The following is a 14,195-nucleotide window of genomic DNA, read 5'->3' on the forward strand; positions in this document are numbered from 1 at the left end:
AGCGTTGTTCGGTCAACTCTCCACCGCTAGGCAGTCACGTCCAGCTACAAGGTCTATCTTTCATCTTCTGCTTCTGCGACCACCAATACCAACCATGAAGACATCATCCATCCTTGCCGCTTGCGCGTCCGGTCTTGCCGTACAGGCATTCAGCGTTCCTAGAATTGCTCAAAATGCAGCCCAGCAAGTGCAGGGCTTCATGTCGCCTGAGCAGTACCTGATCGAGCTTGCTCCTGGCGAGACCAAGTGGGTGACCGATGCTGAGAAGTGGGCACTGAGAAGGGTAGGTCTTTTCCAACATACGATAGAGAGACTGTACTGACTGCATGATAGGAAGGCGTTTCCTTCTTCGACATCACCGACACAGCAGACCTGGGCTCCGTGGTCAAGTCCAACGCAGCTGTCAAATTCCCAGCCCATACCGAATACAACTCGACTGTTAAGAGTCTTGCCCGTAACCTGACCAAGTCAAACATGCACGAGCACCTGGAGACCTTTACCTCCTTCCACACACGTTACTACAAGAGTGAATATGGCGCCAAGTCATCATTCTGGCTGCTGGGCCAGGTCAATGACACTCTGGCCCACGCTGGAGCTCTGAAACACGGTGCAAGCGTTAAGCACTTTGAGCACGCTTGGGGACAAAACTCGATCATTGCCACTCTCCCTGGCAAGACAAACAAGACCGTCGTCATCGGTGCCCATCAGGACAGCATCAACCTTTTCTTCCCTTCGCTTCTTGCTGCGCCGGGCGCTGATGATGACGGTTCTGGCACTGTCACGATTCTCGAGGCACTACGTGTCCTGCTGCTCAACCAGGACATCGTTCAAGGCAAGCAGGACAACACTGTTGAGTTCCACTGGTACAGTGCTGAAGAGGGTGGTCTGCTCGGATCCCAAGCTATCTTCCAAACATACGAGAAGGCTGGTCGCGATGTCAAGGCCATGCTTCAGCAGGACATGACTGGATACGTCCAGAAGACGCTTGACGCAGGCGAGCCCGAAAGCGTTGGCGTCATCACCGACTTCGTCGACCCTGGTCTTACTGAGTTCATCAAGAAGGTTGTCACCACATACTGTGACATTCCTTATGTTCTGACCAAGTGTGGCTACGCATGCTCTGACCACGCCAGTGCTAGCAAGGCCGGCTACCCAAGTGCCTTCGTCATTGAGAGTGACTTCAAGTACAGCGACAACAAGATCCATACTACCGAGGACAAGATCGAGTACTTGAACTTCGATCACATGCTCCAGCACGCAAAGCTTACTCTTGGTCTTGCCTTTGAGCTTGCCTTTGCCAAGTTCTGACCGGCTTGATCATGTCCTTGAGAACTGCATGTTTGCATGGGAGAGGCGTTGTTGGTGTACTTCACACAATCATATCTGTAACTATCTAATCAATCTTTTTACTCGTTTATCTTTGTGCAACGGCTCCGTTGAGTCTCCGTTGAGTCTTGATCTACATGGCAAGTTTCCGCTTTTGACGAGCTATGCTATAGCTTCAATATGAGCTGTGATCGTATCTAGACCACTGACTTCACATCTTCATGGCATCCAAACATGGTATGCCGCTCGCGGCAATTTCGAAAAGTCAATCCATACGCGAGAGGAAGAGGGATCGATTCAGCACGATAACATAGCAGCTGATCCTTCAAGCTTTGACAGGTCCACGTCAGGATCGATATTCAGCTCTGTTCAGCTCGACGGAACAATTTTTCCATGATCATGAAGGCATGTACACCCGACTATGAGCTATGTGTATAGACAGCCGGGAACGTGATTCAGCCTTGTAGCCGAACCAAGTTTAGGCGATTCGAGGCATTGATTTGTCGCATTAGGCCCAAATCGTGGCTATGCATCGTGAAGAACAGAGCCCTACCTATCTCAAGAACCGGAACTAAGCGTCTGACCGCCATACGGCAACGGCTACTACCAGCGGCAACGAAGCATAGCGGTCACAACTCCGGAGTGCAACAAAGATCAGTTCGGCACTCTATCTAATCCGAGTCACTAAATACTAGTAAACAGCAGGTTCAATGCACCGGCTTACATCTCTCTGACCACAAATGCTTTGTTCATTTCCAAAGAATGCATCTGGCCCAGAGGCAAGGAAAGGAAAAGCTTGTCTTTGATCTTGATCCTGAGCTTGTTGGGCGAGCATGCATGAAGGATGATTGACAAAGGCGGCCTGACCCGCAATACATGCATGTACCATCCTTGTACCATATCTTCACTGGTAGAATTTTTCCGCTTCTGCCGTGGTGCGGGCTCTTTTCCTGGAACCGAGCATGTGTGTTCCTGGTGCCTTGAAAGCCCTGATGAGAGCCGCTTTCAATCTGCTAAATGCGATATGGTGACTGGTCGTTTAGGGGCATGCAGATCCGCGCTCTTCAGAATCGTTTCCAAACCCCCGCAAGATGATCGTCCACGATGCAGAGGATTGTCTTGATCCCGAGCGCCTGGTCAGGGTGATGGTTCTGTGCAGCTGTCACACCAAGTCAGAAGAACTTCACTCGAAGACCCTGTGGAAGCCTGATTCGGGCGTGGTTAAACTTTGCATCCTTCATGACAAGAGTGCTGTGCAAAATTCGCGATGTGTGTCGCTTCCTTCCTTCATCACGCACATGGGTCTTGTGGTCTTGTTTTCAGCTGCTCTGCGTGCCGGTGGACCATGCTTCAGATCTCTAACGACTATTCGGGGTAATTTGTGGGTCTTGAAACGTTCTCGCCCAAGTCCAAATTCGGCCTTTGGTGGTGGAGCACCGCCAATTCGTCCGTGACTTGGTGGCTGTGTTTAAGCGATACCTCAAGCCTTCTCTCTTCACCACATGCGCAACGAATTTCCACTGCATTGATCTCTTCGTAAGTGGTGGACTTTTGCGATCCATGCTTCCGGCTGGCAATCTTCCGGGAACGAGCCAGATGTTGTCGCCCACAAGCCATTAGAGAAGTCTGCATCCTTGCTCTCTCCAATTTCGCTATGCTTTCCGAGATATCTAGACATGGTACAAGCTGGAAAGGTTCGAAACGACCGCGAGTTGTTCGTCTTGTGTGGGCCAGAGACGACAATACTAACCAACGAAGTTGGTGCAAGAATACATGTTATGGATCTACTTACGGTGCAGCTCTCCTGCAGACGGGACCTATGCTCGCTTAACAGCAACCAAAGTTGCGAAACTTCATCACTGCCCTTAAGCTCATTCGGGAAGGCTTGTAGTTCACTCATAGTGCCGGCAAACCGCAAGATATCTTCTTCACCCGATAACCTTGATTCTGCTAATCTGCGTGAGAAAACCTCAATTGGTAGCCAGAGTATTTCCAGGCTGATGAGCGATCTTCGAAATTGCCAATTCTAGCGTCGACAAAATGCGATAGGTGTACCTTGAGGTTCACGATCTCGCGCGGCAATGGACTTTCAAACTAGGAAATGCTGTAGCCCTACTCTCGGTCCAAGTTACCTACCTGCTGGTATCTCTATGTTCTATTAGTGTCATGCATGGCTTGACGCTTGTTTGCCTCCACATCGGAGGATTACACGTGCAGATTGCCGTCTACAGTAGCAGGGACCGCCATCCACAGCTTCTACGCTCTCGCATAGACTCAGTCTATGGCCGCCCATGATCTAGTCGGTTCTCCAAGCCGACGATCCAATTAGCTGTAGCTCGGCGATGCCGAAAGGCACGATGTTGAGCTCTGTATATGCTCTCTCACTATAAAATATAGTAAGTGCCATGCCCTTGATGCTGATCTTCTCTCACAAGCAGTTTCTTACTCTATCACCACTCCTCTCGTTCGTTCTTACCCCTCTCTGGGAGGCGGCCACCACCAATATGAGGACTTCAATCCTGTCCAGTGCATTTGGATTGGCTGCACTTGCGGCTTGCCAAAACTCGACGATTGGCTCATCAATTTTCGCTTCCTCCACTACTTCTCTCATTGTGTCGAGCTCATCGAGTTCTTCTCTCGTTTCATCCGCCTCAACAACCATCGCCTCTTCCAGTACTTCTTCTCCTTTGGCCACCGCAATCACTGTTGCTCTTGATGGTTCGGCTCAATTCACAGCCATCAATGCTGCCGTCAATGCTGCCCAAAATAGTGGTGTCCCTACTGTCGTTGTCAAAGCGGGCACGTACTCAGAATCTGTTGCAATCCTTGGAAGTCAAACCGTAACGATCATCGGTCCAACTGCTAGCTCCGTGGCACAGAATCAGGTCAATATTATTGCAAGTGGTGCGAATGGTGTCGTGAGCATCACTTCAACCAATACAGGTATTACATTGAAAAATTTGAACTTGACCAACCTTGCCACATCTGGGACTGCTCCTGCCCTATATGTTAGAGGCTCTAAACACGGAATCTACAACTGTGCTTTGATCTCAAGCAGCACTGGTCTGTACTTCTCCTCTTTCGGAACTGCCCTGATCGCCAACAGCTACCTGGAAGGCCCTGACAAACTATTTGCAAATTATCCTACTGTCTATGTGTATGGCTCTACTATCGTTCCCACCGCTTCCAACGCTTTGATTATGTATGGCAAAGGCTATGCTCCTGGTACTACAACTGCCGGCAACGCTACTCTGGTAGTTGACTCCAGTTCTGTTGTTCAGAAAGCTGGATTGAGCAACTCCTATGTCTATCTTGCAGCACCTAATGCCAATTACACCCAAGCTATCTTCCGTAACAACAATCTTGGAAGCTTGATTGCGCCCAGCGGATTCTACGTCGGCTCTTGCAACTATGCTGCCTACTATGGAGAGTTCTCCAACTTTGGTGCCGGTGCATATTCATCAGCCAATGCACAGTCCAGAGCTGGGGTTTGCGATGTTCAATTGTCTGTTGATCAGGTGTCTGCCTTCACCATCGATAAAGTCTTTGGAAACGCATTCGCCGGCTACGGTTCATTTGACACCACCTGGATAGACGCTAGTGTTCTGAGCGCGATCCAGAAATCAGACGCCGCCCAAACAGCCGCTATCTCAAGTTCCTCCGCTTCTAGCTCCTCTACCTCGACCTCATCAGTCTCGAGTTCTTTTGTTTCAAGTTCAGACGTTTCGAGCTCTGCCAGTATCTCTTCAGCGAACTCGACTCCGTCGTCTGTATCGTCACCTTCAAACAGTGTTTCTAGCAGTACTACCATGTCTGTTTCCAGTTCAAGTACCTGCGCTACTCCTACTCCATCAGCGACTTTAGTAGTATCTCAAAATGCTACGGTCTGCCAATACAACAACATTTCTGCAGCCATTGCCGCTCTTCCCGACGACAGCAAGCCATACACCATCTATATTGAACCAGGTGTTTACAACGAGCAGCTCAGCATCACTAGGAACGGAAAAGTCACTCTTGTCGGTGCGACTAGCTTCAAGAATGACTACAGCCAGAACCAAGTCAAGGTTCAATTCTCTAGTGGTCGCCTCACAAGCGCTGGCCAGGACGAACAAACTCCTGTCATCAACGCAAAGAAGACCAATGATAATTCTGGTCTGGCCTTGTATAACATTGATTTCATCAACAGCTACCCTCAGACTGCCAACACTGCCGCTCTTGCAGCTGATTTCTACGGCAACAATATGGCCGCTTATGGCTGTTCTTTCATTGGTTTCCAAGATACTCTTCTCGCCAATAAGGGCACCCAAGTCTTCTCGAACTGCTACGTCGAAGGCTCTATTGACTTTATCTGGGGATTTGGAACAGCATACTTCTATCGATCTGTTATTGCTTCAAACACCAAAGGCGCATGTGTCACTGCTCAAGGCCGTGTTGTGAGCACTCCAGCTGCCTACATTTTTGACGAGTGTCTGGTCACATACACCTCTACTTACGGAAACACGTTTGCCGCCAGTTACCTTGGTCGTCCTTATAGCAGTTACGCGACGGTTGTCTATAAGAACAGCTACCTCGACAAGCACATTAATGCTGCTGGTTGGCAGGTCTGGTCGACTGGAAACCCTCAAACCTCCAATGTTACGTTTGGAGAATACAACAATACTGGACCCGGAGCATGGATCTCTGGAACTGCTCGTGTTTCCTTTGCCACCAATATGACCGCCGATCAGGTTGCAGGTTACAGTCTCTCAGCTTGGGTTGGCGATACCAGCTTCATTGATCAGACAGCATGGAGTTATGAGCCGTCCTGGAGCTTCCCTGCAAGTACAACCACTGGTAGCGCTAGCAGTACCTCTTCAGGTGTTCCTGGGCCTACCAGTACCTCATCAGTCAATGCTCACCCTGACAGCGGCAGTGTTCCTCCTCAGTACGCTGTCATCGTCTCGGCTGATGGTCAACACAATGCTTCATTCACAAACTTGACTGCTGCTCTTGCATCTCTACCCAATGATAGTACTAATCAGACTATCTTCATCTATGCAGGCTCTTACAACGAGCAGATTCCTTCGATCAACCGTCCTGGTGCCATTCGTGTTATTGGTTACACTTCCGGTAGTCCTGGACAAAGCTACAAGGATAACTCTGTAACCGTCACCTTCGCACGCGGGTTGTCAGTCTCGCCTCTGCCCAGTGGCCATAGCGATGCGGAAACTGCGACCATTGCCACTGCATCCAACAGAATATCGTTCTACAACATCAATTTCGTCAACTCTGATAATCGTGATGGACTGGAAGCAAGTTATGTGACGCTTGCTGCCTCGATCTACGGTAACGACATTGGCTTTTACGGATGTTCTTTCCAAGGTTGGCAAGACACTCTCCTTACTGGTGCGACTACTGGCTACCAGTACTACGAATCTTGTTACATCTCTGGAGCCATTGACTTCATCTGGGGTTACTCGAAGAGTTTCTTCAAGGGTTGCACTATCGGTGCTAAGAGGCAAAAGTCTGCTATGACCGCTCAGAGCCGTGCTTCTTCTTCCGCCATTGGTGGCTATATCTTTGATCAGTGCCTTTTCACGGCTGCTACTGATGCGACGGTTGATCTCACCAACTCAGTCTATCTGGGTCGTCCCTACTCCGCTTATGCACTTGTTGTGGTCAAGAACTCTTATCTCGACGATGTAATCAACCCATCTGGTTGGAAGGTCTGGTCAGCTACCGATCCTCGCACTGACTACATCACCTTCGCTGAGTATAACAATGTTGGTCCTGGATCTTGGGCAAACAACGTTGCTGCACGTCAAGCCTTCGGCAATGCCACGCTCTTGACCTCTGATACATACACTCTAGACTCTGTGATGGATGATACAGTCTGGATCGACAAGACTTACTGGAGTTCGATAGTAACACCACAGCCTGCAGTGGTCAATACTACGACCCCTACCAATGTGACAGTCTCTGGCTCAAGCTCTTACAATGGTACCGTACCTCCTAACGGTGCTCTCATCGTTTCGAAGAATGCAATTGATGGTGTCACTACTTATGACACCATTCAAGCCGCTCTCAACGCTGCACCTACCTCCAGCAAGACCAATGCTACTATTTTCATCTACCCTGGTGTCTATGAAGAGCAATTAACCGTCAACAAGAGCGGTACTACCATTTTCATGGGTTACTCGGACTCGACTGATGACTACAGCAAAAATCAGGTTACCATTCAGCAGTCTTATGGTGTTGATACTCAGGGCACTGGAAGCGATGTAGATGCCGCTACTGTCTATGCAACTGGAAACTACTTCTATGCCTATAATGTCAATTTCAGAAACAACAACGGCACTCAGCAGAACATTGCCTCCCTAGGCTTCGCAGTCAAGAGTAGCAAGTATGCTTTCATGCACGGCTGTCAGATTTATGGAAATCAAGACACTTTGTACATCTCTGGCAACATGTTTACATTCAAGAGTTATATCGAAGGAAATGTTGATTTCATCTTCGGTGCTGGATCAGGCTACTTCCTCAACTCGACTATCTCGCCTAACGAGGATGGTGACTCCATCACTGCTGCCAAGCGTGCAACTAACACTACGTCTGCTGGATTCGTCTTCGATCAGTGTACTATTGTTCCTGCTGCAGGCTCTTCCGGATTCAAGAATGTCTCGCTGGGGCGTCCCTGGAACAACTTTGCTCGTGTGCTGTATGCTGGCTGCTACCTTGATGGGTCAGTTGGCTCGGCAGGTTGGGCTCAATGGAGCAAGTCTTCTCCTCAGACCGATGGTGTTACTTTTGCCGAGTACCACAACTTCGGACCTGGAAGCAACACTTGCAACCGTGCAAGCTTCTCAGAGCAGCTGTCTGATACAGATGTCGGTCAATTCCAGTTGGCCAACTTCTTCCCCACCACGTCATGGATTGATTTCTCTGTTGTTGATGTTCAGCCATTCACCGCTGGATTCGGCTCAGCTCCTGCTGGATGCGTCAGTTCTTCATCATCCTCCATACTTTCAACAACGTCAAGCAGCAGCTCCACCACGTTGCCTCTGATCACGACCCAGGTTACTACCACCATCATTCAGAAAGCGACAACGTACACTACTCTTATGCAGGGCGATATCACTTCGACACTCGTTACCTATGTCACGGAAAATGATGGCACCACCGTAACACCTTCGCCAATTCTGAAAACCTCAATTGTCAAGTCAACAGATATTGTCACTTCCACGACTACAAAGGCAGGAAAAACGACAACAGTAAAGTCTACCTCGGTCATCCTAGCTACTGCTACAGCTTCAGCCAAGGATGTCACGATCAAGCAGACTTCAATCGTCTCAAGCGAAACAACAATTGCTGGCAAGGACACTACCATCAAGAGCACTGAAACTGACTGTTTCGCGACCACTGTCGCTGGAAAGACCTCGACGGTCAAGGCGACAAGCACTCTTCTCGTGACCTCGACGTCGTCGCCAAAGCCAGTCACGATTACCGAGAGCATTGGCTCTGTAGTGACGGTCTACGAGACCTCAACATTGAAGGGTATAACAATTAGCAGTACCACTACGATTCAAGCTCCAGATGTCACCTCCTCGACCACTCTCAAACCATCGACTGTGACTGTCTCGAGCTTCTCTGTGAAGACCACCACGAAGGGCACGACGATCACCGCTTCTTGTGTTCCTACTGCAGGTGCTGCCAGACTTTTCAGAAGAGGCCTTGAAGCTCGTGCTGCTGGGACCACAACAATCTTCATCAGCACCACATTGACCTCCTACATCAAGACTTCGGTGATCACCAGTGCAGGATCGACCATTTTCACTAGCGTGACCAGCACAAGCACTATTGCGCCCACCAGCACACTCAAGGCAGCTACTTCGACAGTCTTGAGCACTCTACTCGCCACATCGACAGAGCTTGTAACGGAGAGCGCAGTCGATGCCACCGCGACATCGATCATATTGTCAACTTCAACGATCATACAGACCGTGGCAGGATCTACAGTAACCAGCTTGGCATACAGCACCGAGTATGATACTGTATCTCTACCTGGAAGCACTTACTACAGCATTGCCACCGTCAGCTCGACCGAGAAGATCTCTGCTGATGCGGCGACCGTGACAAGCTTCAAACTCGTTTCTAGCACCGCCGTGGTCACTGCTGACCAATCTACTTTGACAATCACCAACTCTGCGGATTCGACGACCACGATTCAGACGACACTTCCTGCATCTACGACGACTATCGTCAAGACTAGCTCGCTCAAGGGCAACACGATTGAGGTTACTGTAACGCCGGCTCCTACGACAAAGACCACGACGGTCAAGAGCACATCTACGGTTTTCACGACTGTTACAAAGACTGCGAAGAATGCACCTGCTTGCACGGACTAGAAAGATCTGACGTTCAATATTTAGGAGGGGCTGTCTCGAGGATCTGCCACCTTTTATGAGATTCATGTTTTTGTTATATACGATTACAAGCTTTTAATGTACATGTTTTATCAATTCTTCGCTCATCTACAACATCCGCCCAAGATGATTTATTATCGTGTTAGCTCCATGTGGGTGAATCTGAACGTCTTGATTGATGGTTTCCGAAGCTTGCTAGTTAAGTATCGACAATACGTTCAAATGTTATTAAAGCACATAAAAGAGAGAGATTACACATGTTCAAGACCGATGGGTTGATCGGTCGTCGTTGTGGCTAGCCTTAGGTCGCTACAATCTAGCGAAGCCTCGACACCCGACCGATGATATCTCAACAAAGTCTCAAGATATTCTCCTAGAACTTTGGCATTGTACACAAGAAGTGTTTCTTCATTCACAAGGGGAGCAACACATTGATTGGTCGCCGTATTTAGTTACTGTGTGCAGGTGTACCCGGGTGTTACAGAAAGCTTCAACCCTGGATATCTCACCCAAAACAGATGCTATTGGTCTGAAACTTGGACAGCGTATACATCTGAAGCCTCTCTTTCATGTGTGTCGGCCTTGTTGGGTGGCGATTTGTGTGTCGCTCAAAATTTTGATGTTGGGCCAAAAACTTCACACCCTTCCCCTGACATCACCATACCACCTATACCCTATTCCAGGGGGGCAAAAGAGACGTGGAATGACAGGGAATCGAACCCTGGATCTCCCCCATGCGAAGGGGGCGCATTACCCCTGTGCCATCATCCCGACGAGTTTGGTAGTGAAAAAATTTTGTGGGTACATATAATGAGTCACATCCTTGGTTCTTTCAAGTTTTGCGACCGCGAGCAGACAGAATAGATCTGCAGCTCTTCACCGCTGTGCTCGGCTTGATCAGACGATGTCATTTGGGCAAGATATCGTCAATGCAAAGTTGTGGCAACCGGACGCAGATTATGCACTGTCGGAGCACTTGTGACAGTGATTCTTAGGAACCTTTGTGTCCAAGAGCAAATAAGTGTTCGACAACCTTAAAGAACGACGCTATCCAAGCTCTTTGACCGAGAATTTTCGAGTTCGAGGGTGGTTGGGGCCCGTGAGCTGTATAGGCGATCTCCGATATGCCAGGCTTCGCACTTGAGGCTTCACGCCAGACCTACCACACCCGTCTGCAACAACGAATAGTAGGTTGATGCAAGCTATCGTTGAGTGCACTGTACTCTCTGCAAGTACATACGAGCTTTCGTTGAATGCACGACTTGTCAATGAGACTTGACATTGATGAGGCCTCAGACGTGGTCGATAAGCTCTTGACAGCTGCTCAGATCATGCTCATTAGATCAAGTATTGACCTGTCGATTTTCAGAACATCACGTGGTAAGCAATTACCACTAGACCTGGTCGGTTAGCTCAGTTGGTTAGAGCGTGGTGCTAATATTGGTGGATATCCACCCATGATATATGGCACGCCAAGGTCGCGGGTTCGACCCCCGTACTGACCATCATTTTTGCTCGTGAGAGGGAAAGAAATATCGGAAGAGGTTGGTAGAGGTAGCGGGAGAGAATGGTGGTGATGCTGTAAGAATTGGTTGCAGAGAGCGGGTAGGACGGGCTGATCTTCTTTTGTCCTTGAATACAAGTATGAACATGACAAACTTACCTTCAGAAAAGACTTGCCTGTGTTTCTTTGAATGAGAAAATATGGCTGAATGAACAATGTCGTGTTATAGGGAAGGAAGCTGGCTGATAGAGTGTCAAGACCAGAAGCACTTTGAAGAAGAATGCACATATTTATATTTGACAACACAAAATACAATCAGCTATCTTACCATCAATATTGCATCTTTGATGCCGTAGAAGTTGAGCATGGCTTTACAATCACTAATACGCATGGTTGTTTGTGGTAGGAAGTTTGTTTGCGCTTTCGGCAAAAATGTTTGTCTTACCGAGCATACAAACGAAGACCACAATCAAACAATCCAGACAATTTACCCTTATGACTAGAATAACGCCTCAAGCAAAAAATTCAGGTCAAATTGTCATAGATACACTGAAATTTGGAGTGGGTCAAATGCATTCTTCCTTGTAATACCAGTGGCCTCGGCAACATGGATCATTATACCGAGGCGAAGTCATGCCATACAGCATCTTGCCATCTTGCTTTTACCTTCGTAATATCGTACCCGGTGGAATCATTCTGTGTTCAAACATGTCTAGTATAGACATAGCAAGGGCCATGAGATCATCTGATAACAAAGTGTTAAAGAAGCCGAGAAAGAGCGTCGCGTATGTTGCTATCCGCCTTCAACAAAGCCTCGGTAAACTGATCAAGTGTACCGATCGCAGCTGCCAACGATGCCACTCGCACAAGATCAAATGTGATGGTCAGAAGCCCTGCAAGAATTGCAAAGCCACGAACAATACTCCATGCGAGTACCCCGTCAAGGATCGAAAGACTACAGTCCGAGAAAGGTGATACATTGACATCGAATCAAGTGGATATTGCGACTAACATCCTAGAAGCTATATCAATGACCTTCTGAAGGAGATCGAGCGCCTCAAGCAACAGGTCTCGACGCCGCAGAGTGACAATCAACAACAGCAGAGTCAAAGTAATACGCCCGAGCCTTCCGTCACCACCGATTCAGGAAACCCTTTGGTTCGAGATGATGCCTGGTTTGTCCCACTACATGAAAGTCCCATCTTCATCGGCGAGGCAGCATGTACAGCATTTTCATCACGTTTACGCCAGCTTCTTCTACACACACAGGCCGAGGTTCACATTGCTAGAACGCTTTATGTCCAAGACGGTCAAATCTGGCAAGCCGCCAACGAGAATGCACCATGGCCGAGTCGACCGCAAGCATATCTCCTTGTAGAATCCGTCATTGCAACAGTAGGACAATGCTTCCATTTGTCTTCTCTTTCCGGCGTCAGAAGCATACTGGAGAAGGCATATACTGACCGCACAGCTCTCAATCAGATGCAAGAGTGCAAGCTGTTTGCCTTGTTCGCACTTGCCCAGGTTTACTCGCCCAGATTGGCCGAATCTCAACACGCGGTATTCCCTGGACTACCATATTTCGCAAAAGCTAGGGAGCTGCTTCCTGTTTTGCCAGAACGCGCTACAGCAGATCATGTAGAAGTCTTGATATGTCTTGTGAGTTTAGGAAGCTGCGACCTGGTTGGATCACTGCTGATCAAACAGACAATATATTCGCTGGCGATGAACAGACGACATTCGGCTTACTGGTACATTGGATCTGCAATGCGATTATCGATGACGTTAGGTCTACACCACAATATTACAGAGTCGCAGATGCCAGATCTAGCTGCGAGACAGAAAAGAGCACGTCTGTGGTGGACAGTCTACGCCCTCGATCGTTTCATTGCCAGCAAGATCGGACATTCTGCATTCATCCTGAACGACGATATAGAAGTCAGTCCACCTTCGGATAACGGACTTACTGATGCACAGAAAGGTGATGTGGTAAGTGCCGATTACCTTTGCGCGAGTATGCGCCTGGCAAGCATTGCTGGCGAGACAATTTCCACCTTGTACAGTCGCAAGAAGAACGATCGACCATTTGTTCAGAAGGTGCAAGCCATATTCAAGAGTCTTCGAGACTGGTCAGCGACGTTACCAGAAAGCGTCAAGATGTGGCCAGATAAGCCAGCGAGCTGGCACATTGTCGCTTTGCATCTATCTTTCAACCAGGTATGTCGAGAGCCTTGATGTTCCTTGCGGTAGCTGATTATATTAGTGCGTAATTCTCGCTACACGGCCGACTTTGCTGCAAGTCTTTCATGTTACCAATCGGACGAACCGCAAGGATGAGATCCCTCAAGCTACATTCATGCTGGCTGAGACATGCGTGCATACAGCGAGGCATACATGCCGTCTCATAACCCAGGGATGGACTGCGCTTCCGGCTTTGGATTATTCGTCAGCACAGTATCTCTATGCTGCTGCGACCATCCTTGCAGTTTCCAATCTCTGCCTCGGATCTAGTGCACAGGCAGACAAGGAGACATTCCAATCAGCACATCACCTAATGAAGCAATTAGATCGACTGGGCAATATTGCGGCAAGAGAATTTTGTCAACATCTAGATGCTATTCTCGAGTGCATCTCAAGATTTGAGGCGGAAAAGTCTGAGCAGTTGCTGAGTGTCACACCACAACAACTCTCAAGTATAGATCCATTGCGGATGGATGAAATGACGAGCGAGATGGCAATTCTTCAGCCAAATGTGCAGGATTTCTTGTCGTACGACAACGCTGATCTGGACGCACTGTTTGCATTTGATACAACAGATCTTTGGCCATATGTGTCGATGCCAGACTTTGAGCCATGAAGTAGCTAGAATAGCTAGAAGCAGGATGTTGAGCCTGTGAGAACGGTGCGAGTCAAGCCCCAGACCTTGCAAGCTCTTGCCGCAAAGAGTATTGAGAAACAGATAAAAC

General features: G+C 48.6%; 3 protein-coding genes across 3 annotated transcripts; all 3 read left to right on the forward strand.

The window, feature by feature from the left end:
* Positions 1–94: 94 nt before the first annotated feature.
* On the forward strand, positions 95–1,308 carry M437DRAFT_79355 (Zn-dependent exopeptidase; the record flags this gene model as incomplete). Its single annotated transcript, XM_041027160.1, has 2 exons — positions 95–283; positions 334–1,308. The coding sequence occupies 2 exons, from the start codon at positions 95–97 to the stop codon at positions 1,306–1,308; spliced, it is 1,164 nt and encodes a 387-aa protein (XP_040875026.1).
* A 2,522-nt stretch (positions 1,309–3,830) lies between these two features.
* Positions 3,831–9,707, forward strand: M437DRAFT_79356 (pectin lyase-like protein; the record flags this gene model as incomplete). The annotated part of the gene is made up of 39 exons (XM_041027161.1): positions 3,831–4,756; positions 5,066–5,092; positions 5,126–5,154; positions 5,191–5,210; positions 5,268–5,292; positions 5,335–5,342; positions 5,379–5,390; positions 5,430–5,478; positions 5,548–5,595; positions 5,635–5,759; positions 5,793–5,827; positions 5,861–5,873; positions 5,904–5,919; positions 5,974–6,080; positions 6,126–6,336; positions 6,367–6,416; positions 6,459–6,493; positions 6,524–6,730; positions 6,791–6,873; positions 6,943–7,031; positions 7,080–7,221; positions 7,282–7,358; positions 7,416–7,557; positions 7,591–7,637; positions 7,668–7,694; positions 7,734–7,946; positions 7,977–8,013; positions 8,050–8,154; positions 8,188–8,227; positions 8,306–8,378; positions 8,430–8,588; positions 8,622–8,779; positions 8,813–8,856; positions 8,890–9,006; positions 9,040–9,140; positions 9,183–9,277; positions 9,326–9,343; positions 9,383–9,431; positions 9,531–9,707. 39 exons carry the CDS (start codon positions 3,831–3,833, stop codon positions 9,705–9,707), a joined length of 3,936 nt encoding a protein of 1,311 aa, XP_040875027.1.
* Positions 9,708–12,072: 2,365 nt separating this feature from the next.
* M437DRAFT_31215 (uncharacterized protein) lies at positions 12,073–14,017 on the forward strand (the record flags this gene model as incomplete). The annotated part of the gene is made up of 4 exons (XM_041019196.1): positions 12,073–12,200; positions 12,252–12,888; positions 12,937–13,446; positions 13,493–14,017. Coding segments are annotated over 4 exons (1,800 nt in total), but the record flags the coding sequence as incomplete, so codon positions are not given.
* Positions 14,018–14,195: the final 178 nt, after the last annotated feature.

Source organism: Aureobasidium melanogenum (assembly GCF_000721775.1).
Source record: "Aureobasidium melanogenum CBS 110374 unplaced genomic scaffold scaffold_39, whole genome shotgun sequence".
Taxonomy (NCBI): domain Eukaryota; kingdom Fungi; phylum Ascomycota; class Dothideomycetes; order Dothideales; family Saccotheciaceae; genus Aureobasidium; species Aureobasidium melanogenum.